Source organism: Agelaius tricolor, unplaced genomic scaffold (assembly GCF_023055355.1).
Source record: "Agelaius tricolor isolate 1412-34295 unplaced genomic scaffold, bAgeTri1.0.p SCAF_6, whole genome shotgun sequence".
Classification (NCBI taxonomy): Eukaryota; Metazoa; Chordata; class Aves; order Passeriformes; family Icteridae; genus Agelaius; species Agelaius tricolor.
The window spans coordinates 14241447-14268213 of record NW_027269266.1 but is presented as its reverse complement, the minus strand read 5'-3'; the positions used below and the strand labels follow the sequence as shown (position 1 = coordinate 14268213).

Below are 26767 nucleotides of genomic sequence, written 5' to 3'. Positions count from 1 at the left end.
CTTACTTTTTACTAGGGCAGAATTTCCTGCTGAACTTGACTGGTTGTGTGTTAGTAGCTTTTTGCAAATGTTCTTGCAGGTCTAGGAATTTGAATGATACTGTCACACTAAGGCTGTAGGGAAACATCTCAGATGGCATTTCAGTGACCTTGCAGTGCTGCTGAACTGTCTGAATATAGCCTGTGACAAGGAGTACCACGCTCCTGGGTGAAAACTGAGGGAGAAAACTTATGTTAAACATTTTCAGTAGAGCTGTAGCCCATTCTGTGTTTTGTGTTTCTGTTTTTCCTGCCTCCCAACAGGGCACAGACTTCAGCCTTTAGGAGACGGTTCCCAGGGCGGGCAGATGGGCAATGGAGGGGACGGCGAGCGCTGGGGCTCCGACAGAGGCCCCCAGGGCAGCCTCAACGAGCAGATCGCAGTGGTGCTGATGCGGCTGCAGGAGGACATGCAGAATGTCCTGCAGAGGCTGCATATGCTGGAGGCTGTTGCAGCATCACAGGTACTATTCTTTGGAGTTATTTGATCACCTTTTATTAAATGTCCTTGGAGAGTTTTGTGCTTTTTCATTAAAATTTTTGACAATGTTTTCTTAAACTGTAAAGACATTTCAGTCACATTTTGTAGTTGAGTCCAGCTTAAAATTTCCTATTAGTACCTACTCTTAGGAGCACAATTCGTAACTCTGGTACATGTAAGCAAAACCGTGCATTTTTTACCTAGAAATTAACCATATGTTATTTCACTGATTTCTGATCAGACTGATCTTAGCCATAGTTATTGATACACGTTACACGGGCTCTATATGGACACTCCACAGTTAATGTTGTTAGTGCATGATCCTACAGAATTCAAAGCATTTTCAAAGAAAGTGAGAAATTATCTTAGTCTCTCAGATGGTAAATCTTCACAGGCAGAACTTCAGATTCCATTTTTCAGATAGCAAAAGACTTGATTGTTCACAGTTTTCTTTTCTCATGAAGTAATGCAGCTTTATTGGAATTGAACATCACGTCCTCATCCAGCCAACAGAACTCTTAAGCAAGTGTAGATGTTATTGGTACAATGTTTCTTTTTTCTTTCTGTTTCAATAGAACATGTTGTGAATATAGTTGAACCAGCAACCTGAAAATGTTTGGTTTTGTTTGACTTGCTGATATATTTTGATCTGCATGAGAATGAGCAAGCTGTACAAGCAATATCCTATGGGATGCACATACTCCAAATCTAAGGCAGCTTCAGCAAAGGATTTATTAAAACTATAATTTTGCTGCATCACAGATATTCAAAAATCTAATATTTGGTTAAATACAGATTGGCTTTCTATCTTTGCCTGAGCAATATAAGTAGTAAAAGATTCTTCCCCAGCAGTTCATGGTGTGCTTGCTGTCCTTACCTAAGGAGAAACAGAAGCTTCTGTTTCATGTTTATGTAAATTAAGGAAGAATTAAAAAACCAGCTGCCTGGCTTTTGTGGAAGCACCACAATAGTGTATGGGAATAGTCTTGAAAAGATTCTGATACTTCCATTTCAGGATTGCCTGGAAGACATGGAACAGAGTATTCTCTTTCCTTTATGGTGTTAGACATGCCTGTAGCTGTAGCCCAGGCAAACTAAAGCAGTGTTTTTGACCTTAGTAGAGACTGGTGTTGAGACATGCAAGCAGGCAAATTAAGCTGCTGCAATTTCTGCTCTGGGCTGGAACTGGGACTAGACCAGAGCTGAGAAAGTTGCAATGACAAGTTGAGCAGGGGAGCCTTCAAAAACTGTAAAGAGGTCCAGTGACACTGCTTCATTTTCTAAGACACTGAGAAGTGATAAAATTACTATAAAGAGTAGTGGAAACATGAGAGGCAAGTTAGCAGCTATGTGGGATGACATGGGGGTGGTTCTGTGCATTAAACTGTGATATATACAGATTGCAAAGCCATCACAAGATGAAAAACCTCATATTCTTGTTTTGTGAAGAAGAAAAAATTTAATTGCAGTTTCATTTTATACTTAAAAGTCTTTGTTTGTATTTAAAGGCAAAATCTGCAACACTACAGTCAAATTACCAGCCTGCCTCCTCTGTCAAGGTAAAATACTGTTTTTATGATGTGTAAAAAGTGTGAACTGTGAAAAAAGATTCATTTGAATATTTTATCTCTAGCTCTTGGTATGTGCTTTTTGTATTGTCTCTTCCTTGACTAGGAGATAAAAAATAATGAGTCTGAGGAAATTACTTTATAGATTAATCTTTTCTTACGTTCTTACTATTATTTTCTTTTGAAGTGATGAGAAGTATACAGGTGGTATTCAATATGTGCATACATATTGCTCACTGGAATTTTTCTCTGTTTTCCTTAGAAACCATCATGGTGGCCCTTTGAAATTTCTCCTGGTGTTCTAGCTTTTGCTATTGTTTGGCCATTTATTGCCCAGTGGTTGGTACATGTGTATCACCAAAGAAAGCGAAGGTAAAGATTGTGCATTCAATTGAACACATATACTGTGTTAAACCAATGAGTAATATTGTCATGTTATTTAGACAGGACAGAAAATTCTTTGCCTTGCATGTTTGTCAGTATGAGAAAGTATTGGTTAATTTGACTTTATATGTAGTATGCTTTCTATGTGGCTATTTTTGTTAAATCTATGAAATGTGATGCAGGATAAATAATTTTGAGCATACACAAGTTGGTGAGGCTGGAGAGCTTGGAAGCATCTCCATAACATTCTTTGATCCTCCCACTCCTCATATTTACTTGAGCCATTTTCACTGCTTTTAGACCTCCTAGTCCCGTTCTGCCATGAGAACTTTTTTTCCTCACATCCTTTATAGCTGTGCCTATCATTTCCTTTATAGACTGCCATCTGTCACCTATATTTAACATTTACTAGCACCTTACTATGATATTTTTGTAACATCTACCTTGACTTCCTTCAGCTGAAGGGCAGTTGTACTCTGATTTTGCCTTTTCTCAACTCTCTAAGCATCAGATCGAGTGAGTGTTCTCTAGTTACTGTCTGCTTACTTCAGCCTCATGCCTGGTTCTGTTAGCTTAGTATGCGCTTGGCTTTTACATCTTTTTCCTCTGTCAGACTGCAGAGAGTTTGCACGTGTGTGGATCTTAGGAGAATTAGCTGAACTTGCTCTAGCTTTTAAATGTTTGCTAGTTTTCATGGTACAGTTTTCTCTCCTGTGGTAAATCACAGAAACACAGGGTGGCTGAGGTTGAAGGAGGGCTCTGCAGGTCATCTGGTCCAACATCCTTGCTCAGCCAGGAACACTTCAAAGCCGGCTGCCCAGGACTGTGTACAGGCAGCTTCTGATTGTCTCCAAGGAGGGAAGCTCCACCACCTCCCTGGGCAACCTGTGCCAGTGTTTCCTCAGAAATGCTCTAGACCTTTGATCATCTTTGTGGCCCTTTGTTGGACTCTCTCCAGTTTGTCCATGTCTCCCATGTAGCCTGAAGCAGACAGAGCACTCCTGGTGTGGCCTCTCCAGTGCTGAACAGAGAGGAAGGATCACCTCACTCACTCTAAGGGATAATGCAGGAAGGGATGATGTTGCAAGGGAAGCCTGTAACACCACTGGCCTTTGTTGCAAGGTCACGTTGCTGGCTCATGTTCAACGTGGTGTCCACCAGGATGCCCAGATCCTTTTCTGCCAAGCTGCCTCCCAGCTGGCACATACTGCTGCCTGGAGTAGTTTCTCCAGTGCTGGACTAAGCACTTCCCCTTGTTGTATTTCATAAGGTTCCTGTCAGCCCATTTTTCCAGCCAGCTGTAGTCCCTCTGGATGGCAGCACCACCCTCTGGCATATCAGTCACTCCCAGTTTTGTGTAATTTGCAGCTTTGCTGAGGGTGCACTCTGCACTCTGCCTGTCATCCAGGCCATTGCTAAAGGTGTTAAACAGGATTGGCCCCTGTATTGACCCCTGGCATTCACCACTAATTACTGGCCTCCAAGTACACTCCTGTCATTGATCATTGCTCTTTGGGCCCAGCCCATGGCTTTGTAAACAGTACAGCACCACAAAGGCTGCAAATCTGCCAGGGAGCTCCCCTAGCTCAGAGCTGTCAGCAGCAGCATTGGTGTTGCTGCACTGTCTGATGAAACCAGAGATTGCAGTACTGAGGCTTTCAGGCAGTTATGCACATTTTGCTCATTCTTTGCACCAGCAAATGGAAATTTCCCCTTGTCAGCAAGGACAAAGTTGGGTGTTTTAAATCTATTTGTTTTAAGTATTTTACTTGAAGCTTCTATGAACTTCAGTGTTCTGCTAATTGCTCTTGCATGGCTGCGTTTTTTCCCTCACTCTGAACAGTGTGCTGTTCTTGAAAATCTTTTTTGATCATTTATTCTGACCTCTGTAGCATCCTCAATCCAACCACAGATTCAGACAGAAATCAGTTTTTAGAAAAGCACCCTTCCCAGCAATTTTTCTATTATATTGTTCTAGTAATTCAGTGCTTTGATGAATAAACACATGGTACATTGCTTTTAGTTTGGATTTGAGCAGCTTCAGTTTGCATCCATTGGATTTTCCTGTATCTTTATGCAGTTGACAAAGAGCCTCTAATGTGTTTTCCATGGTTACGTTTTGCTATCACCAGGTCATCTCATAATCTCTTGCTTAAACAAAACAAATGGAGCAACTGGAATCTCATTTTAAAATTGTTTTCCAGTCTTAGAATGATTCTTGTGGTTCATTGCCAAATGCTTCGGTTTTTCAACATTATTTTTGAATTTTGGACACCAGGATTTGTACCAGTGGTAATGCCAGTGTCAGTGTGAAACACAGAGATTTTATAGCCCCATGTTTTGTTTACTCCTTCATGTGTTGTTTTGAGATGAACTTCAATAACAGAAACAACTCAAGAATTGTCTGTGCTCTTGAGCTTTTCTCTCTGTTTCTGAAGTCTACTCAAAGGCAGAATTTAAGGACTATGTGCTTCTGCAGCACATTTCTATCTGGAGTTCTATCTCCTTTAAGAATGTGTAGGAAGCTGATCAAGTACACTCAGTGAGAAAACAGAATTACAAAATGAATCCTTTTCTCCTGTCCCGTGGCCAGTTTCAGCTTGTGCTCTTAGGCAAGGTGTGTGAGCTCTTAGGCAATAGCTGTTCTCAGTGCCTGCATTGACCCTGTCTGTGTACTTTTAGTTTTAAATTATGTGAATTGTCCCTGCAGCAGAAACCACAAGTCTCTGCTACCATGCAAAGTTCTCTTGTGCTGCAGCTGTGGAGCCTTGACTTCTAAACTCCTGTGCACAGTGCAGCAAATTCCCTGTACCTGGTGGAGGGACAGCCTTCTGTAAGCAAGAGCTTTGTGTTTAGCTCTTGGCCCTGGGCAGGGGTAGCTCAGCTCCATCCCAGCACCTCTTAACCTGTCCCTTGTTCCTTTATGAGGAACTTAATGCTGAAAATCTGGGTACTTGTAATGGAGCCTTCACCAAGAAGGCTTGAAAACCTGAATCCTAAGGTTTCTATCCTAAGATAGAAATATATTTTCATAATAGTAAAAGTTGTCTAGGTTCGGCTCATGATTTTAGAACCCTCTAATTTTAAGTTTTATGGAGTCACAGGGAAAACAGCTCTTAAGTGTTGCTCTGCTGAGCCAGCACACCACTGACCCAGGGTCAGAGATTTTTCTGTGGAATTCCATTTGCAGATCCAAATTCTTAGTGAATTTTCTACTCCTTGGTGTAAGAGAGCAAATTTTCGGGTGACTTGAAGCCCTGTTGTGTTTTATTGAAATGGAAACTTTTCACATGTAACCTTGATTTGTTTGTTCAGACAAATGAAAACTCATCTCATATATGAAGGTACATTAAACTAATTTATTTGTTTCCTCTTCTAGAAAACTGAACTGAGAATTCATGACTATGTTTAAGGACTTCTAGGAGAAGATGGCCCTGGAAAGCAAAGGAAGTCTGAATTCTCATAGAATCTCAGAATTTGGAATGATCTTCCTTATGTTACAGTAATATTTTGTACTACCTTTGAGCTAAATGTTTAAGGACTAATATTATTGAAACTTGAATGATTCACAGCTCCTAGGTAACAAATAAATTGAATAATTCCATCCTCAACACCATATGAACAATAATTATTTTGGAATGTGCTTGTGGATGGGCCTTCAGTAATTACTGGCCTGCTGATGTCAGTTGATGAAGACAGTAACATCTCTGTAAAAGAATAAATGAAAAATATGTAAAACTGCCACTTTAACATTGAAATAATTTTACAATCTCAAGATCCCTGCCTGTTTTTCCACAGCATTAGGTATTACCAGGTGAAAGTTCTAAAGAAGTATAAATTCAATACATTGTAAGCTGTTGGAAAAAAGACAATATAGCTCTGAGGAATTCAACTTGTTATTTTTGCTGCTAAATTAGTGTGGGGCAATTTCCATATAAATTGGTCAGAAATGAAGTTGAATCCTTCACTTATTCTGTAAAATTGTAAAGAAGATTTTGGAATTTGTATATATTCTGAAAGTTAGAGCCATTAATAACAGGGGGACTGTCAAATACGAGTTTGGAAACAGCATGTGGTACAAGGGATCCATGTAAAGAGGCTGCACCTTATCTTTTTAACTTTCATAACTGTATTCTTGTTGACAACAGCTTATTTTAACTGAAATGCATAGTTTAGGCACAAGGTGCTTTAAAATGAGATGAAAACTAGCTCAATAAATCTAGCTTTAAGCTTTTAAAAAGCTCAGTGCACTGTAAGTTTTCTGTTGGCAGGTAAATTAAAGTAAGATTTAATGTATTGTGGATTTTCCCCAAGTTACATCATGAAACATATCACTTCTGGTATGTCTTTCTTATCCTTCTACTTCCTCTCAGAAAAAACCTTTTCAGCTGATTTTGGAGCTGATCTTTTTCTTTTCCCCACAGAATATTTATTAACCCATATACAGATAAAGGTACAACCTTGTGAAGTTTGCTTGACAAAAGCATGCTTTACACTTAATTTTAAAATAAATTAATATATAAGTTGTATAAATCTCTGGAAAATGCAAATGCACTAAAATTAGATTTGACAGAAAACTTACAGTTTGCTATGACGAATTATATCACAACATAATCCATGGTTAAGCTCTAAATCTTCAAAAATTTCACCATTATTGATGTGCTTTCATTTTCCACCAGGACTACATCCTACAAATAATTTTTAGGGAAATTTTTTTTTGGTCCTTCCTGAAAATATTTTATAGTTTGGAAAACATTTTTCATATAAGCTATACTGTATAAAAATGAAATCACAGAATCTAATGTTGGTTTTACCAGAGAAATTTTAATCTTGTTTTTTAGTTATGTGAAAAATTTTTTTAGTTACTTTTCCCCTCTTCTGATTTTCCTATTGTAAAGCTGAATTAAAAAAATAAAATAGCTGTAACCTCTTTGAAGACTGCTGTAACAAGCAGATGGTTTCATGTGCCAGAGATGAGTTTTGGCATGAGATGTACTGAAAACTCAGGTTTGAACAAAGCTTATCCTGGAAGTTCTGCTGGGACCTGAAGCCATTGTGCCTGAGCTTAAACTTCTAAAGTGACTGATTTCTTCTCATAAGGGATAGAAATGATACAGGAAGGACACTCGAGCTTGAAGGTCACATGAAAGGCCAGCCTCCTGAAGCAGCATGTCTTCTGCCAGGACAAACCACCCTGGAGTGCCTCCCACAGCTCCTGTCACCTGTAGGGGTCGAGCTCTTAGAGATTGGACAGACATTCCCAAAGGTACTTCATTGTTAACCTCTCCCTGAAATAAATGTAGGCTTGTACTATCCTTGTTATTTATTCATATTTCAATAAATCAATCCCTTAATATTTTGTATTTTATCTTGGACTTAATATTTCCTAAATGCTGTACACCAGATGCTGTGTATGCAAGAGCCTGCTGGCTGTATCATGGAGAATCAGTCACAACCTGAAAGTTGTAATACAAAACATCACTTGAGTAACAATTCACTTGTAACTCACAACTGGGCCCATCTTAAACTCACCATAATTTGAACAGGTTCCTAGTTGGCAGGTATTTCAGCTTAAAGGTAAGGAAAACTGGTTGTTTTGTTTTTTTATCATTTGCCCAGGTGCCAAGAGACACAGCTTTGATGTGGAGGCAGTCGCATAAGCGGGTGGCTGGAGCTCAGAGCTGGGATACTCACACAGCCTGTGCTCTCTGCAGGAGGGCTGGGAGCCCAAACAATTCTGCACAGCACTGGAAGGGCCAGACCCAGCCCCAAACTGCACCTGTGAAGCAAACATCAGTCTGGGTTCCTGCAGCAAATCAGGCTTCACCTGAGAGGCAGAACTTGCTCTGTATCAAAGCAGATTAGACTCCATCCCCTCAGAGCTGCTCAGCTGAGAGCACAGGAGCAGAGCCAGGCCTAAGGGTGTGCCTGGTGCAGCTGTTCTATCCTCAGGGCTCTGCTGCTGCTGTGCTGGGGCTGCAGCAGCACAGCAGGTGCTGAGGAGATGGAGCCAGCATCCTTTCTTGACTCATGTGAGTTATGCAGAGGAGGAGACTCACACCCTGCAGGAGTTACCACTCAGGACATTGCTCTCCTGCCATTTCAGTACACAAGTGTAGCTGGTATTAAAGCTTCCAGGCAGGGCCTAGCAAGTTATGAGCTAACTGAAAGTAATAGGTATTTCCTTACTTAAAATCACTGCCTTTGCTGAGGTAGTGGGAAGCACTCAGGGTTTCTTTGTGTAAAAATCCATCTGCCACACTCTCAGCAGAGGCAAGTAAAACAAGATACACAAGCAGCAGCACAACTGCACTATTTTATTTTATTTTATATATTTACACAAAAGTAAAGTGAATTTTCGAAGCATGAATTTTGAAGTAAGTGCAAAGTGAACTCTTGGAGAATGAAGCAGAGAGGAAAATAATGCATTTTATTGCCAGAGTAAGCATGTGGTAAACCCAGTCATGCTGAAACTGGAATCTCTGAGCTCAACAACACATGGCAGCACTTCAGCACCTTGCTCCCCAGACACTGCCCTATGCGTGCGTAGGTGTGCCCAACAGCACATAAGGGCTGGGAACAACCATCCAAAACTGCTGCTTCTGTGTAACCAAGTACAACACTGATCTCTCCAGTAGTTTTCAGATGTAATGGCTGATAAACTGTCTCCCAAGATAACCTGGAAGCTGCAGAGTTTATGTGTAGGTTGTGAACATGAAGTTTAGGCCTTCAGGGAGCACCATGTAACAGCTTCAAAGGATCAGAAACTTTTGCCAGCCTACACGGTTATTTGTAGATCTTTACTAATAAGAAACACTAGATCTCTTCCAGCTACTACATTATACCTTTTAAACTTTTACCTGAGTTGACAAGGAATTCCATGTTGAACAATAAAGCTAGGATTCACCTTTTTACAAAAGATAAAAGCCCACCAATCGAAACGCCCCACAACAACACAAATCTCAACAATCAACATCTGACATTTAACTCCATGTTTGCTATAACCTGGATAAATGCAAGATAATTAAGAGAACAGGATATTGCAATATTTTCAGGGCTAATTGTGTGAAATTTAAATTTTGGACAGCACTGCAGTGATAACTTTATATTAAACATTCAGATTTGTCAATTGGCCAATTTACTGTTCTACAGATTCTATGGTTTTGTATTAATCAACTGGTTTTGTATTAATTCTATGTTTTTGCATTAATCAACTGGTAGGAATACCACAATTTTCCTTTAGGATAAGATTTTTATAGAAGCTTACTTGACCCTTGTAGATGATTAAGAACTATTTCAAAGGGTTAAAGAAGATAATACCAGTGCAACAAGTTTCTTCCACCTTGATGGGAAAGTGTTATACTGTCAAATGGGAACAGGTGTAAGCATCTGTAAAGCACTGAAGACAAAGACACACACTCTTGTGGTGTTCAGTTTTTTCTTTCTTTGACATGTAATCATAGTTCATTCTTTTAAGATTTGCTTTCTTAAACTAGATTACTAGAAATGGAAGAATAAATTGCATAAAGTACCAGTGATTAAGGTACCCTCCTATCCCAGTTTATATATTCTAACAGTACACAGGAAAATGACTAAAGAACGTCTCATCACTTTCAGAGAATGTTGTCTATGAATACTCTTCAGTAGTGCATTCATTTGTTTGCACCTTTTCCATCATGTAACAATTGCAGTGTGACTGAACAATTTAGAAGTTCTCTGAAACTCCAGTCCTTAAGCAAAGGGAGTGAAATTCACTGTATGTTTTGCAACTTGCCAAGACTCTTTTCCCAAAATTGAGTTTTCACAACAACTGGATTGGTCATTCTGAGCTATTAAAAATCAGCTCTCTTTAGGTCTTTCTAGGAAACTTCCTTTTTCTTCACCATTCCCATTCCTTTCCCAGCAACCTGAGGGGACAGCAGAAAGCCTGGCAGACTCTGTTTGCTCAGAATTCCATCAATAAATCTTGTCTTCCAGGAAGCAGGGTAATGAAGGGACAACTCACTACTGCTACAAAAAGAGTCAGTTCATGAAACCAAAAGGCACTTGGCAAAAATCACTGGCAAAATGCTTGGCTTCTGGCACATGGCCCCTGGCTGGAAACACCATCTAGCACAAATGATCTTTATCTAACATGTACTAACCTGAAAAATTAAAATCTTCTTTAAGTTAGAGATACATATGCAAGAAAAATACTGAAGACTATTTAAACAGAATTATCTACAAATTAACCTCTAAAACCTAGCAGACACAAGATTTGTATTGCATTTAAAGATAAATTTAGATATACTTCCCACTAATTTAGGTTTATATAGAACATACACTTCTATTTTATATTCTAGTCAAAATCCAAGCTCTGGCTTGTGAGTTTATAAAACAGTCTGTTAGCCTACAATATATTACAGTCTTAAATACTAGGCAGCTTCAATATGAATACTGCTTGCTAGAAAACAAAAAATCACCTGTCACTTGTCAACTGACACAAAGGAGCACACACACACACACTGGGCATTTTCTATATAAAACCAGTAACTGCTAAAATGTGTGTTCAGTCCAGCTTCCTATAGCCCAAGGGGTTACAACACAACAACTTAAGCAAAGCATTTGTTTAACAGACTTGCCCCAAGTATCCTCTCCCTGCCCCATTTCTCTAGGACAGGATAGTCTCCTGCCAGTCTCACATGCCACTTCTAGCCAAATTAACTTGGAATTAACTGTTGTACCTTCCCAGCCCTTCTTGGGAATAGGACAAACAGAAGACAAGACATTGCAATGCTGCATTGAGATTTCAGTTTTCCACCTTGAATAGAAATGATCAGTTTTATATAGCCCAGTGGATATATATTCACACTGCTCAGACAGGACTGCTCCCAAACCAGCTTGCCACCACACTGAACAACCAATAGCTAAGTTATTAATTAAATACAATTGCAATTCCTTTATATCCTTTCCCTATTATGTTTAGCTGGGAAATAACACCACACTTCCTAACTGGAATAATTAATTACTATTAAAAAGCCCCATTATTGCCAAGAGTTATTAGGTCCAAGAAACACAATGCTCTGGCCTCTCAGTAAGGTGCAGGAGATAACAAGTAGCACGAAGGCACTTGATACCAGTTTCATACAGTAGTTTCACTAAAGAATAAAAATAGGCTGGTAACTTGAAACACACTAAATTCAGCAAGGAAACTTAGTCAACACCAAACTAGGGTTACAAGACAACCTGTAAGTGTGCAAAACCATGGAGAATGTCCACTTCTCTCGATGCTATAAGCTAAATCCAGACACAGTCAGGTGCTGAGCATTGTTTCTAGCATCAAAGTAAGAGGTGTCAGTCTCATCATCGGGCTGAGGTATAAATGGCATCGTCTGGTTCTGGAGATTATCCCAGTCCACCCCGTGAAAGAGGGGGTGATGCTTCAGTTCTGAAACAGAAGTTCACATCAGCATGAGAAACTTCCTTATGTCCAAGCCCCACAGTCACTGTGTTCCCTCATCTGTAACTGTCAGTAGATTTGCTCTATATTCCTTCTCTAGAAGCTTTGATTACCCCCAGTTTCACTAAGATCAAACTGTTGGCTGGACAAGTGCAGATGCCACCCCCATCCAGGAAATCTGTTCCATAGAGTTCCACTGAGCCAAAAGCAGCTTGAAAGCTGCTCTTACCCAGAAAGATTGAATTTAGAGAAGCACAGCACAACATAACTGGGATTTCCCAGTACTAAAGGCTTCATGCTATAGTGAAAAAAGGGAGAGCACAAATTTGGGAGAGGGGAGAGAAGATGACAATGATGGAAACTTAGGTACGACAAGAAAAACTTAATGGCTGTCCTGAAAACTACTCATCCAACTTCCCTTCAGTGGACTATAAATTGGACAAAGAGGCCAGATACAGTTGTAAATCTTGACAAAGAATGAATTTCAAAGAAGCTCAGATAGGAAGAAAGCATTATGTCATCTGTTTTAAAATTCTGTCCTTGACAGGCAATTTAGATTTCACTCTAAAATCTAGAAATAAAGACAGTAACTTGTGTTTAACTAAAACACCTTCAAATTGCTTTTTGGGAACTATCAAAGCCACAGAATTTTCTGTTGACATAATAATCTTCATTCATAATCTTGTGCCTTCTCTATTTTAATTTGGCTTGATTTCAGCTTCTAGCATTTAGTCTCTTTATGTGTAAGCCTTTCCATAGTAATTTCCTTCTCTAGTGATTTCCTGAACAGTTCTCATAAGATTTCTATCCCTATTTCCAAAATATCTCACTCTAAATTTCTTTCCATTATCAACTTTAAAAAAAAAAACAAAACATAGTCACTGTTAACAATAGAAAATGTTTAAGCCCTTCTACAAGGGGGGAAAAAAGTAGACTTTGTACAGCATATATTGTCCAACTTTGTATTCTCCTATGCATTCAGCAGGAGACAGGCTGATTCCTAAGAAAAAACTGCTCTCTCTGAATTAACTGTTTGTTGTAGGAGGCTTCTCTCCCAAAATATCATCTTTTAATCAAGGTTCCCAACGTCATTTAGGTTAAAAATTCCAAATACCCATTAGATAAAAGAGAACTTTGGTACATCAGATATCCAACACTAAAAATGCATAGCAGAACAGCAGTAAAGCAAAACAGAAGTTCAATTAAAAAAATTTAAAACCAACAAAACAATCCAGCCCCAGAATTACCTTGTTCAGAAAGGAAAAACCCCACAAGAAATACAGAAAATACCACAACTTAAGTGCTGTGGTACTATACATGGAACCTAGGGAGGCACTGAAGTGTACCAGCCTAAGTTTCAGGAGGAGGAGATCACCACTTAAAAATCTGCAATAAGTTACAAAGAACAATTTTAATACCAACCCTTCAGTCCAGCTCTCTTAGTAGTGTCAATTGTTAGAAGAAGATCTATTGCATTCTGGGCATTATCAGACAGCTTTTCTTCACCCTCAGGCCAGGGAATATCTACAGACAAAAACAGAGTTGAGTTGGTAACTCAAACTCTAAGACAAATATTGGAAATACATACTTGTCCTGATTACTGAAACAGATTACCTCTTTTCAAAATATTTTGGAAGACCTGTGTTGGTGTTTCATCATTAAAAGGTGGAATTCCAGTTAGAAACTCAAACAGACAAACTCCAAGAGCCCACCAGTCTACAGCAGAACCTGGTAAAATAAATCCACATAATTACACTTACTAAAACGATACTTACAAAGACTTTGACATTAGCAAAAGCTGAAGAGTGTTTAAATTCTGCAAATTTCTTGAAGATTATGAAGAGACAAATTGTGTTTAATATACATGCAGATTAAAAATATATTAAAAGGTTTTTTATAGCCACTCTGCTCCTTAATTCATTATGGATAATACTGGGGTTTACTGATAAAACCAAGGGGGCTCTTAGTAACAATCTAATTATCAACTCCCAACACAGAGAATCCAGGAGATAACTCCTCCAGGAGATTGTTTTGTGATAAGAAATAGATGCCTCATGACTAGAGCCTGGATAAGTGCTCCATGTTGCCATCTGTGCCCTTCTCTCAGTTCTCTAAAAAGTCTCCAAAACTTCAGACTATTGAACTTCATTTTTGTTTGTCTAAATTATGATGAACATCATGAAGACAGCTTGCAGAAATGAGCCAGCACACATGAAGCTGGCATTACTTTCCATTACACTGAGCTGACTGGGGCAATGTGCAGTTACTAGCTATCTCTGCTTTGTTATTAGATAGTTCTGGTTTTCCACATTCCAGGGCTTTGTCTTTTTGCCAATCTCGCCTATTAATGTATATTGAAACCAGCAGGCAAAGCAATCCCAAAACACCACTGCATGCATCCTAAGCTTCCTGCATATTCAAGCCATGCCCACTCCACCATATAAAGAATAGATGCCACAATTGCTGTTAAAAAACCCCTCAAAACTTGGAAAGATAATAAATCTAATTGTTCTTGGCTTTTTTGGCATAGAAAAAAACCTAAGACACCTCCAAGCAAATGAATGTTTTGAGCCATTTCACAAAGTCTGCTGTGAAGTTTAGAAATGCTGAAAACCAGAGTGTTAACCAGAAATTTAGTACACTTTTAGCATGTCCTAACAGCAGTAAGAGTGCCCACCAAGCTAAGCACATCAAAGCAGTGAGTTCACATCCACTGTTGTTAAGAGTACCTGGATGTTCAGTAAAATACTCCCAGCTCCAGTCAAAGTCTAATAAGATCACAACCTGAACAGTGTAATGACCAGGTTTCAACAGCAATTTTTCTCACACAAAATCTAACTAAAATTAGATTAACTCCTACCACAAACCTGCAATACAGGACCAAAGGACAGCATGAAGCTGTGCTGGGGAGGTTAAGGTGGGATATTAAGAAAAGTTTTTCCACCCAGAGGGTGGCTGGGCACTGGAACAGGCTCCCCAGGGAAGTGGCCACAGCACGAAGCCTGGCAAGGGCTCAAGAAGTGTTTGCAGGGACATGCTGTGACTCTGGGGCTGTCCTGGGCAGGGACATGAGTTGGACTCAATGATCCTTGTGGGTCTCTTCCAACTTGGGATTTTCTATGATTCTGTGGTTTAAAGCAAGAAGCAATAACACCAGGTCTTGAGCACCTGAACCTTCTTCACCCATAGGCAAAGTAAATGAGACTGACTGCAATAAAGTAAAAGGCAGCAATGAGAAAAAGTGGCTCTGGGTTTACCTCGTGTTAAACAATTTAAGAATGCTGACTTTCCTTCTGAAGTACATGTTTACATGTGTGATTTCTGATAGTTTAGTCACACTGATAGGATGTTTACTGATTCTGTGAGCATCACACATTTTCATGTGGAGGTATATTGGATGTGTCTTTCTATACAGAACCATTGTTCACCCAAACAATGTTCTCAGAAACTGTGATCTGGTTATACTTTGACTGTTCAGTTATGCTGAACACTTCAGCTCTGCACAGAATACAGAAAACTCACCAGATACCAGAGTCCCTGCATATGAAAAGACAATAAAGTAAAAATATTACAATTATTGCTCAAAAAAACCCCATAACAAATACAAACATTGAATATCAAGTATGATTCTCCAAACATACAGGAATGAAGATTTTTTCACCTCAGGTAGTATTCCACAATAAGGAAAGATGGCAATGTTAAATCTAAGTTAGAAACAAAAATAAAATAGTTTTGTAACATGATTAATTTAGGATTAAAACTAATCAGCTCAACATGTGGAATATTTAGTGAGGGAAAACCTGGAGTTCCAAAAACCCTGGCTTCACTGAAGGTAATGGGAGACTTGTAATTTCCTGACACAAACCCCAGACTCTGCAAGTTTTCACTGAAGTCCTGAAAACCCAGTAACCACAGAGAAATCAGCCTGTGAACAAGTTTCACATTGTCTAAGTAGCACTGATTACATTTCCAAAATATTATCCAGTTTTAACATCTGCCCGATATCCAGGAGTCCTAAATGGAAGTACAAAACAACAGCTACATATATTTAGCATTTTCAATTTTTACTGTTAAATCTCTTCAGAGAGTTTTAGTTAATTTATATTAGCAGAATTTTATTGCTCCACAGGATAGTAATAACTACCTCTCAATTAAGGTCTCTCTGTGATGTAATTGTCCCAAGATTTGCAGCTCTACAAAATAGTAGTATACTTTTGGGGTGGAAATAAAATGGAATTATACATCAACAACTGTATTAGAGATAGATGCATTGCATTTAATTTTTATTAATGCTTCTTGCAATTTAGTGGAAAACTATTTCAGACTTTTTGTTAACCTCAGTGGATCTCAGAATCTGAGACAAAGAAATTTATGCCCTTCAAAGTTGTGCTATTTTAGTATAGTATTTTGAAAACAAACAAACAAACCCAAAAAACCAACCTCCAAAAATTTGAGGTTGGCATGGCTATTACTGCACCTTTATACAGAAGATCCTGGAGGATCCTGGTCAGATGTCTGGAGGGTTTCATGAGGCCACTCAACTCAATAACTGATTTTAAGGCAACTCCACACAATTGTCTGGCATCACATAACACTTTAATATCAACAAACAGAAGACATTCTAAAAATAATTGAAGACTTAAGCCTTTCACTCTAAAATTTCCCCTTTCCCATCCCAAAGAATCTTTAAGGGCACTCAGGATAACCAAGTTGTTACTCCCAAGCCACATACAAGTCTCAGGCTGCCAAAGCAGCTTCCAATACTGATTGGCAGCGAGCCTGCTGGTGAACAACTAAAATCTTTGGTTATGAGAAACCAGTAAAGGAATGGAAGGAGCAGCTGAAGCAAACACAGCCACCCATGATGGCAAAAGCTTAGCAGCAGCTATTTTTGAAGAATTCCCAATCTTATTGCTTGAAGGGTTTACAGTTCTACAGACATTTAGAAATGTCAAGTGCCACCTTTCAAGTACTGACAGATGCTGCTTTGCCTTACCATGAGGCTGTGTCAAAAGCAGCTCAGGTGCCAGGTAGTCTGGGGTGCCCAGGATTCGTTCACCTTCTACGGGGGCAGCTCCTCTTCGAACACTCTTCGGAGTCCTGTACGGTGTGCCAGCATCGCCCCGGTAAGGGGTCTGAAAAGATGGCACAAGGACTTCAGATGTCAAACAAAACCAGCTCAGAAACTCCCAGCTCCAGGGATGTCACAGATGTAATAATTGATACTTAAGTTCAAGCCAAGAGCAAGTTACAAAACATTCTCTGAAAAGCATGTGTGAAATGTGCTTCCATTGCTTTATCTCAACAGTCTTGAAGCATAAAGATGCCTACCTTTTGAGAAACTTTTCCTTAAGCTCTTCCTCTACTGTCACATCAGCAGCTATCACTGTTCACATCAATCTTTGTAATAGGCTTGTAACTGCCACTTGACAGAATACACTACACCATCACTTTTAAAAGGATTAAAAAAAAAAAAAAAAGTAGCAGGTACAATGGCAGTTACCAGCAGCAGAACAGCATTCACACTGTCTTGGGAAGAGTGCAGGATAACAAAAAAACCACAAAAAAAAAAACCCACCCACAACAAAGACTTCCCATTACATTAGGAAACCTATAACAACACTGCAAGAAAAAATAGCACAGGCTTTTTAAAATCAGTTCACTGGAACAGCAAAGATTTCTCAGAGATGGACAGTCAGTGCATGTTGAGCCAAAGGCAAACCAGTGAACATAAAGCTACTGCTAAATTCTTACAGATATTATAATTTTGGCCACACAAGTGCAGCAAGTGAAACCCTGACAACAGAGGTCATTTTAACAGACTGCCTCAAACTACTTGAGTCTTCCCTAAATTTACCACTGAAATAATTTCAGGTCCCTAATGTCCAATACATGTACAAAGTTTCCATCTGCATCCTTACCTACCTGATAGACCTGATATGATCTTCCTTTCTGTAATGGAGTGATAGCTGTTGGGTAAGAGCCACTGCAGGCAGGTGAAAGATCCATTATATCTAAGGAAGCCAAGCTGCATGGCTCAGATATATTGGATAGATTGATTGGACTATTATAACTCCGAAAAACAACAGCATTTTTTTTGAAGAGACTCAGCGCTTCCTTCATCTTTTCTGAAGGAGAAGATACTGTGTCAAGGTAAGTTTCTTCCATGTGTTTCTGGTCATGATCCTTTTTCTGATGTACTGGCTTGCAGTCCTGGACTGTATGTGCCTCCTCTCCATCCTGTGAGAGATGGAGATTATTTTGGGACTCTGGTGATGTTATTAGCACATCTTCAGGTTTTGGTTCCTCAAAGGAGAGGTCTTTAACACTTCTGTCCAAATCTAAAAGCTGTTTCTCTAGATGGCTTTCTGTAACAGACACTTCAGGAAGTAAGTCAGAATCTGCACTGAAGACATCTAAAGGTTTTTCATCAGTGACCAAAAAACTTGAGTTCATGTACTCCTTTTCATCATCCTTTCCGCAGTCTGCATCCAGATCACACATAAGATTTTTAGCTACAGTTGGAGTAAGCGATCTTTCTACTGTTTCCTGGTTACTAATAAAACCCTTAACTTCTTCCTTGCTTTCACAGGTGTCACATAGGCATCCATCATTACAAAGCATTAAGGATTGAATTTCTGTTGTCAAACCTGTCCCTTTGTTTGCAGGAAATTCTGAGATCTGACAGCCACGTTTATATTCTGCATTGCTTTTTTTAACATAGTTAAGCTCCTGACAAGGACTAGTGTCAACTGATTCAAAGCTTCTTTTTACACCTGGCTTTTCAAACATTACTTCCTCTTTGACAGGCTCATTCTGCCTTGAAAGTGACTGTTGTAATCTGGAAGTCTCCACTGTTTCATAAGTCATGTCTCTTTTATTTACAAAGACTTTTTCTTTCCAAATCTTATTTTCAGAAATACACTTTCTTACTACTTTCACATCCAGAGTGCTCACAGGAGTATCTGTTATATCCAAACGTTCACTTCCCAGCTTCTGCCTGCTGCCAGACTCATTGCTGGCAATGGGAGAAATGGCAGACTCTAAAACTTCTTTGCTATTTGGCAACATAGCATTTGAAAGGAGAGCTGACCCACTGTTACTGGTTTTGGATGTTGTAGAACGAGGTTCATCTTCACTTTGCTGCAAAAAAGCATATTAAGTTTTGAGTATCAAGAAAAATATGATTACAGCATTATAGAAATGTTTAATTTGAAATACTTTATTACAGCCTCCATAATGAAATGCAGATTTGCAAGTGCTACTTATTCTAACTACTACTAGTGAAAAACCATACTTCGAAATATAAAAAAAAAACCAAAACCAAATAAGGCACAAAAGAAGTCAAATTATCAAGTTAAGAATATAAAATAAGCTTACTATAATACAATAGAAAATGACATATTTTTAAATGCCAAAGGATGAAAAAATAGAGCAATTGATGTTGTATTTGTGACTTTATTTTAAGCAGTTAAGCTACAGAAGTTTTCAGTTTCCAAGAAAGTTCAAAGGAAAGAACCCCATTATAGTACCCTGTGGTATATTACACTTCAGAGATGACAAAAGGAAAATCTGATGTCCCTAATGTTTTGATAACACAATACTAAAACCAAGGCTTAAAAAAACAGATAAATACAGAATAATAAATTGTTTTAAATGTAAGTTGTTCTGTATGCTCTAAACAGGAATCATGGCAAGGAACTACATAGCATAGCAGCATTTTCTTTTAGGTTTGTGTTTGTGCAGAATTTCATGAACACATTAAAATAGGATAAAATATTTTAGGATAAAATATTATCAGCTATAATTATTGGTGTTAGGTTAGTTGATTCAAAACCCTTCAGTAATAAAAGCCTTAAACTTTGCAGTTTAACAGGTACTAGAAGTTTGAAGTGGATTTTATTGTTTTCCCAAGTTCTGTCTTTTAAACAAATTCTTTCACCCACAATGCTGAGCAAATGAGCTTTAGGGACAAGGTCAGGTTCCAAAAAGCCACTGCTCCCAGCAGTGCCCACCTTGTGCAGGATAGGGCTAAACCAGTGATGGTCAGTGAAGCCCTCTCTTTCGCTCCTTTGCTGCAGGCTCAATAGCATTTGCTTCCCCTGTTATATTGCAAAGGACTAATACTTGTTTGAAAGAAAAGGTTATATCGGTTTGACCCAAAATCCTACTCTACACCAATTAAAATGCCTGCTCCTTCTACTGTAGGAAAGTTTCTCAACACTTGAAATAACTGAGGCAAGTAGAGTAAATAGAAGACATTTGCATACACAAGTACAAACTAATTTTAATTTAGAGTAGGAGGATGAAACAGTCCTGACCTCTACACCTTTCCCACACCTAGGGCTGCTCCAGTTTTCTGATTCCACACTGGACAGGTGTGTGTGAGACTGACTGGAGGTACCAAACCTGTTTCTTGACTGAAGCAGAGTAGGAGTTAAACTCCTCGCTGGCATCACAGGTGTTAATTGAGAATTATCCAGATCTTAAGAGAAAAAGAAATTCAAATGTTGATACAAACAGGCAACATATAGTGACTGACTTCACAGTATGTTAAGCTTTCACATCAAAGGAAGCTAAGGAAAGCTATGTTGACAACAATTTCTCTTGTCATCTTTCTTGCATAGTCAATTTACGTATTTTTTGAATTACGAACTTGCCAAGAATGTAAAAGCAGTACAAACATTAGCAGCATAGCTGCCTTCTTTCTCATTTCAGGTTAGAAATGAGAAAGCAGCAAGAGAAGACAATTTAAAAGAAAACATAGATTGCTATACTTAACAATTTCCTCTGAAAGTATGTCAAGAACTGACACTATTTCCATAAAATATTAAAGGGTGATTTTGAATTCAGGGGTCATGATTTAAAAAAACCCAATCAAACAAAACCACTTCAGAAGATGACATAAGTAGTAGGTGAAAACATGTCATATGTACAGCACTGAAGGAATGGTGGAGAGCAAGACACCAACAGAATCACACCTTTTATGAAGTGGGTCCAAACTACTCACATAAAATTAAAAGACCACAACCTTACAGCCAGAGTATTCCTCAGCACAAGGCCTGGTATACTCACGCGTTTTGAACAATTTAGTTGAAAGAGGGGTATTTTCCTTTTGGGCCATAGGTACAGGAGAAACTGCTCCATGCGGACTGCCAGATGTTGGACTCGATTTGTGCCCTGGCACTTTCATTCCTACAGGAGGAGTATACTAACAGGCAGAAAGAAGCACAGTTAAAAGTTAATGGAGTCTGAACAAATTCTCAGTCCAGGATTGAGAGTGTCACTTCACTCTTTCTTTATGTTTGCATTGGAGCTTGGCCATACTCATAAAAAAAGTCAGCAATTCAAAAGTCCAAGATAATCACATCAGAATTTCAAATTACTCTAAACATATCACAAGTCATTCTACCAGCTGGCAGAAGAGATGCAAGAATAGCCTTATCATGCCAACTGTTGAATTTAAGATAGTAAATAAACTAAAATGAAATACTTACAAAGACAGTGAAAATTACTTACAAAGTAAGAAATGAAATACTTACAAAGACAGTGAAAATTACTTACAATGTAAGAAATGAAATACTTACAAAGACAGTGAAAATTACTTACAAAGCCCAGAGAACTGATAAGAGACAACAATTGTCCTGGAGTACGTGAATAGTCCTGTTTTGGCTTTGCCATTGATGGGGTAGTAAGGATATCTATCATATTTATCTCTACAGAAGAAAAGAAAACCCAAAATCAAATAGATCAGGTTTTCATTTTGATATTAAACAAAGGCAAATAGTTGCAGACATTTATTTAAGTTTCATGAAGCCAAAGAAAAAATTGAGTCACATACTCAAAAAATATACATACAAATGAAGCCACCAAGACCAACTGAAGACTTACCTGTACATTCTTACTTAACAAAAAAAGATGTTTTTTCTTATACATCCATACATTTATACATACAGAGGCTGTAGAAGCCATATTTCTTCTCCAACACACTATGCAAAAAGCACTACATTTTCTAATTTGATATCAGCTTTGGTTTTTAGGCAGCAGTTCCAGCTTATGGCTTGTGGAATAGGATACTAAATTTGATTCCTTTTCCAAAAGACATCTCAAAAAGCTACACAAGAATTTTTCACAGGTGAAAATTCAACCTTGGATACCTTTTTTTTCGCTCACTAGCAGTAAGTAGCTTTAAAGCTTTCATAGAATGTTCAACTAGAAACAATAACCTGTTCCATTAGAACATCAGTTAAAGCAGTAGATCATAAAAAATAAAGAACATCTAGGCTTTTCCTTTATATTCTTAAAATCATGAATCAAACTCCATAGACAACTCTGAATTTCAACATTCCTTTAACCATATAAAAAGGAGGTACCCTCCAGCAGCTGTCTGAAAAAACGTGAACTGGTGCTGTGCAGCATAAGTTTGGATGATCTGGCTAAGGAGGTACCAGCTCAGAAATTGGCTATTCACCTTAGCATCTGCAGCCTGTGCCAGACAGTCATGACTATTCAGCTAAATTCTCTGCTTGAAAAGAGAACATTCACATGCCAAAGCACTGAGCTGATCTTCCCCTTCTCCCTCAAGCTAATGTCTGGAATATCCCAGTTAATTTATTGGAAATTAATTTATACAGGACCAAGAGACATGAACTGAAGGCCAGAAGTAGTCAGAGAAACAGGAACAAGACAGAATTATTTATTCACCCATTGAAATCTCCTAGCAGACCTCAGAAAACTTTGAAATCCATATCCCTCCAAAGAAAGGGCTCTAGATCATATTTCATACATCCTTGTCTCAAAGAATAAATATTTTACCTTCTGAAGTGGAATGCTAAGAGCATGTAGCTAATCAGTACTTACCTATTAGAAATCAGGTATTACTGCAACATTTGCACTTATTTAATTGAAAGGTGCCCTTGACAGGGATGTGAAGTAGTCAAGAATATGGAAATGTGATGCACAAATACATTTTAATACAACCAAAATGATAGAAACAACTCTTACCTCTGTTCAGAGTAACTCTGGAAAGCCCAAAGTCTGTCAACTTTATATGTCCCTGATTAGAAATGAGCATATTGTCTGGCTTCAAATCCCTGAAAATATGAATACAGCTGAAGTCAGCAAAAAGAGCACTGAGCAACATGAAGAAAGATCACTGGCCAGAAACACTCATTACAAAACATTGGTTAGAGCTGTTTAATAGTAACATCTCCTAGCCAGCAGAAGATTCCAGTTTAAGGAACATATCAAATGAATCAAATATATTTAGCATTAAATATGGCACAAACATCTCAGGCTTTGTAAAAATCGGCATGCATGTCAAGAGTTGCATATTTTGTGCTTCAGCAGGCTTGACAAGCGTCCTTCACAAGTAGCACCATCATAACATTCACTCATGTGCATCTCCTGCAGGTGACAAGCAAACCTCCAGCAGGAGTTTTCATGTGTGCTCTCTGCAGCATTGCTGAACGCAAAAGAACCCTCACTCTGGGGGAGCATCAGGGTCACCAGTGTCCCTTTGTCCCACAGGCCCAGGAGTGCAGTACCCAGAGGGTTCCTGAACCATCACAGCTAATCCAGCACTGGACTGGCAAAGAGCTGGCAGGGCAAAGCTCTGTGGGTTTGTGTGCTCAGCACACAGGCACAGATTTGATTTTAGCCATTGTTTCACAGCATTGCTGCAGTGCACACGTGCAAAAACAGCTTCCAGGAGCTCCAGCAAATGAGGTGCCTGTGGAAGCTGCCACAATGAAACAGTGATGGTTATGTGTTAGAGTGAAAAAATAAAAAACCCAAACTACCAAATTCTTATTTGTAAGAAAAAAAAATTCACCTGTGGATTATTCCATGCCTATGAAGATAGTCAAGAGCCAATGCTGCTTCAGAAATATACTTAACAGCCATTTCTTCATCAAAATATCCATATATATGGAGAAGAGATTTGACATCTCCACCAATAAGGTACTCCATCACCTGTCATTCAAGCATTTTAAATTTAAAACACATGTCAAAATTGGAAGTAAAATACAAAATAACTTTCACCCCTAGAAAAATATGATTTCAAGGAGCAGAAGCAGAGAGAAGTACCTTTGTTCAAACCTCATTTCCCACACATTACTTTTCACTTGGATAAAATAATTAAAGTGTCATGTAACAGCAGGCATTAAATATTTTCTTTCTGTAGACTATTTGCTTATTTTATTTGCCTAGATTACTTTTAGAAGCTAATTAAAAAGCTGACTACAGTTTTTGAGAGTTAACTACAGAAAATTTTCTATATTATAAATGTTATATATTTCTATATTGAATATTATGTATTTTAACCTATATTTATATTCATATATTAATCTATATTTAGTTTAATATTCTATATTTCCATAGTATAGAAAGTGAAATGCAAAGCATTCCTGTGCAACTCAAGGCCTGAAGCCAAAGACCACCTATTTTATGCAAATCAAAGTATCTCAATACTTTATCTTGCCATCATTTATACACAATATTAAATTAAGACCCGAGCTTTGTGAAATAAGTACAAACTATCAAAAATGCAGTGAGAGTTAGTGTGCAATTAAGACACATGAAAAAGAGTGGGAAAAACATACACCCAGTAGACCATTATGCAGACACATTATGATAGCCCATGTCATACTCAAAATAAAATAGAAGTCAGCAATAAAATAGAAGTCAGTCAAAATAAAATAGAAGTCAGAAACTCACTCTTTGATGTCAAGAAGGCATTTATGGGGTTTTGGTCAGGAAATCTCATCTGTACTTACAGTCCAATACACAATATTTTTCCACACACATATATAAACATATATATATATATAAACATATAAAAACACACACACACACACACACTTTATATATATATATATAAATATAAATACACACATATCCAGACATGATTTTAGCATCTCCTTCACAAATCCTTCACCCTGAAGTCCTCTACTTCATGCAGCAGTTCAGAGACTCCAGAAAAAGAAGCCTTTGTTTACACTCAAAATGCATTGTAGGAGTGCATAGCAACCTTGTCTCAGAATTTCATCAAGCTGTTCCCTGTGTGAGCTTACAGCAACCCACACAAATTGTGCCAGACCCTTTGCAGACAGTCTGAATCCTTACATGGAAGCAGCACGTAAACCCATGCACAAGTCCTGCTGTGCTCCACAGCGCTCTGTGTGGATCAGCATTTAGTTTTGCCACTCAGTTATCATCTTGTCATGTAGGCCAACAACTGTAACAAAATTTGAGCACTAGCAATAAGTAAAATAAATTTCCTTTAAGTGAATCATGGAGTATCTTCCAGTCACTTGGCTTCTGCTATAACAGAATGACATCTTGTTTTCCCCAAGATTTCTACATATTTCTAAGATAGAACAGTTGTTAGAATTTCTAAGTTTCTCCTGTAACAGAGGGGAACATGAGCAGAAAGAGCCCAAAGACACCAGAGGAAGAGAAATATTATACTTCTTCAACCATTCTGAGAAAGATGTTAAAGTGACTAAGAAATACCATTATAAAAATGTTTAGAGATATCACTATAGTTGATGCTCAATTTTCAAGACTACCATAAAATGTCACAGCCATTTTTTACTCACTAAATAGATGTTGTTTGCTGACTGAAGTGAGTAGTATAAGTGCACAATGAAAGGACTTTTACTGAGAGCCAGTGCATCCCTCTCTGCCTGCACCTGGTGAACCATATTTTTGTTGATCATGTCTGCTTTTTTCATCACCTGAAAAACAAAACAGAGCACACAAATTATTTAACCTCAAAATGCTCATAATAAAACTGCATAGAGATGTACAGCTCTGCACAGCATTGCCTATTTTGTATGACTGTTTTTATGTTTCCTATTCTTTGTGTACTATGTAGATTGTTATAATCCTTTTAATCACAAAGTCAAGTTTGCACGAATAATTGGTAAGCTTCTTACTAACAACCAGCCTAGGTTTTAGCTCTTTGTGCAACGACATAGAAAACATAACAGGTTTTTGTTGAGCTTTCTTAAAATACTTACTCAGCAAGAACGCCTTTTATAATTTATTCTCGTATGGTCTCTCAGAGGCGGTGCTTTACCCCCCGGCCAGGCGCAGCAGCTGAGGGGGCTCAGCTACAGCAACTGTTTACAGGCGAGAGGCCAACAGCGCCGGGGCGCTTGGCAAGGTTTTTGCCGTTTTTTCCCCTTACTTAAAGTACTTATAAAAGCAGCTGTCGTTATCAGAGGTCCCCTGACCAAACCCTCCAGGCTTCAGGGAGGTGCGAGCGGGGCACGGCCGTGCGGAGAGCGCGTCCCGGAGCACCGGCTGTGTCCGAGCAGCGGCCGCTCCCCGGGGAGGGCCCGGGGCTCATACCGGGACCAGCCCTCCCCGTCCCCTCGGTTCGCCCCTCTCCCGCACAGGGCTGCTCGGCAGCAGCGCTGGACCCCGGCCTCGCCTCACCTTCACGGCATAGAGCCGGCCTGCCTTACGGCCCAGGTACACCTTCCCGAAGGCGCCGCGGCTGATGGGCTTCACGATGGTAAATTCCTCAATGGAGGGGGGCCGGGGGACCTCAACGCGCGTCGAGCCGGCGGCTGTGGCGGCGCTGGGGCTGGCAGCATCGCCCCGCTCCCCCCCGGGCCGCTCGGGTGCCATGGCGCGCCCGGCCCCGGGCCCGCCGCGATTCAAAGCGGCCCCGCCCCGTCCCGCCCGCGCCGTCACCAACGGCAACGCGAGCTCTCGCGAGAGCCCGCGGGGCGGCCGCGGGAGGCGCCCTCAGAACATGCCCGTGACAAACCACCGCCCGTCTGGGCTGGCTGATCGCCAGGGTGGGAATCTAGGTTTTCCTGCTTGGCTCTAGGTTGTAACTTGC

General features: G+C 39.2%; 2 protein-coding genes across 3 annotated transcripts in view; one reads left to right on the top strand and one right to left on the bottom strand.

Moving 5' to 3' along the window:
• The window catches only part of ACBD5 (acyl-CoA binding domain containing 5), a 30581-nt gene extending 22742 nt beyond the window's left edge, over positions 1-7839 (top strand). For both annotated transcript variants that reach the window (XM_071428771.1, XM_071428772.1), the window contains 4 exons: positions 303-502; positions 2028-2078; positions 2350-2459; positions 5851-7839. In XM_071428771.1, the coding sequence (XP_071284872.1) occupies positions 303-502; positions 2028-2078; positions 2350-2459; positions 5851-5863 (374 nt within the window). In that variant the 3' untranslated portion in view covers positions 5864-7839. The remainder of the gene's footprint in view (positions 1-302; positions 503-2027; positions 2079-2349; positions 2460-5850) is intronic.
• Positions 7840-9223: 1384 nt separating this feature from the next.
• Positions 9224-26561, bottom strand: MASTL (microtubule associated serine/threonine kinase like). The gene is made up of 12 exons (XM_071428770.1): positions 26356-26561; positions 25512-25649; positions 23744-23883; positions 22915-23003; positions 21520-21626; positions 20986-21121; positions 20232-20395; positions 17836-19053; positions 16907-17045; positions 13525-13638; positions 13333-13434; positions 9224-11898 (listed from the first exon to the last, which is right to left on the bottom strand). The coding sequence occupies exons 1-12, from the start codon at positions 26548-26550 to the stop codon at positions 11741-11743; spliced, it is 2700 nt and encodes an 899-aa protein (XP_071284871.1). The 5' UTR covers positions 26551-26561; the 3' UTR covers positions 9224-11740.
• Positions 26562-26767: the final 206 nt, after the last annotated feature.

Bases quoted from the DNA above. Each gene is read 5' to 3' on its own strand.
- MASTL (XM_071428770.1), bottom strand. From the start codon at position 26,550: ATGGCACCCGAGCGGCCCGGGGGGGAGCGGGGCGATGCTGCCAGCCCC. The intron at 21,627-22,914 runs GTAAGAGTTGTT...TTTCTTCTGTAG, and splicing joins CAGAGTTACTCTGAACAGAG to AGATAAATATGATAGATATC. The intron at 21,122-21,519 runs GTAAGTAATTTT...TCTGCCTGTTAG, and splicing joins TTATCAGTTCTCTGGGCTTT to TATACTCCTCCTGTAGGAAT.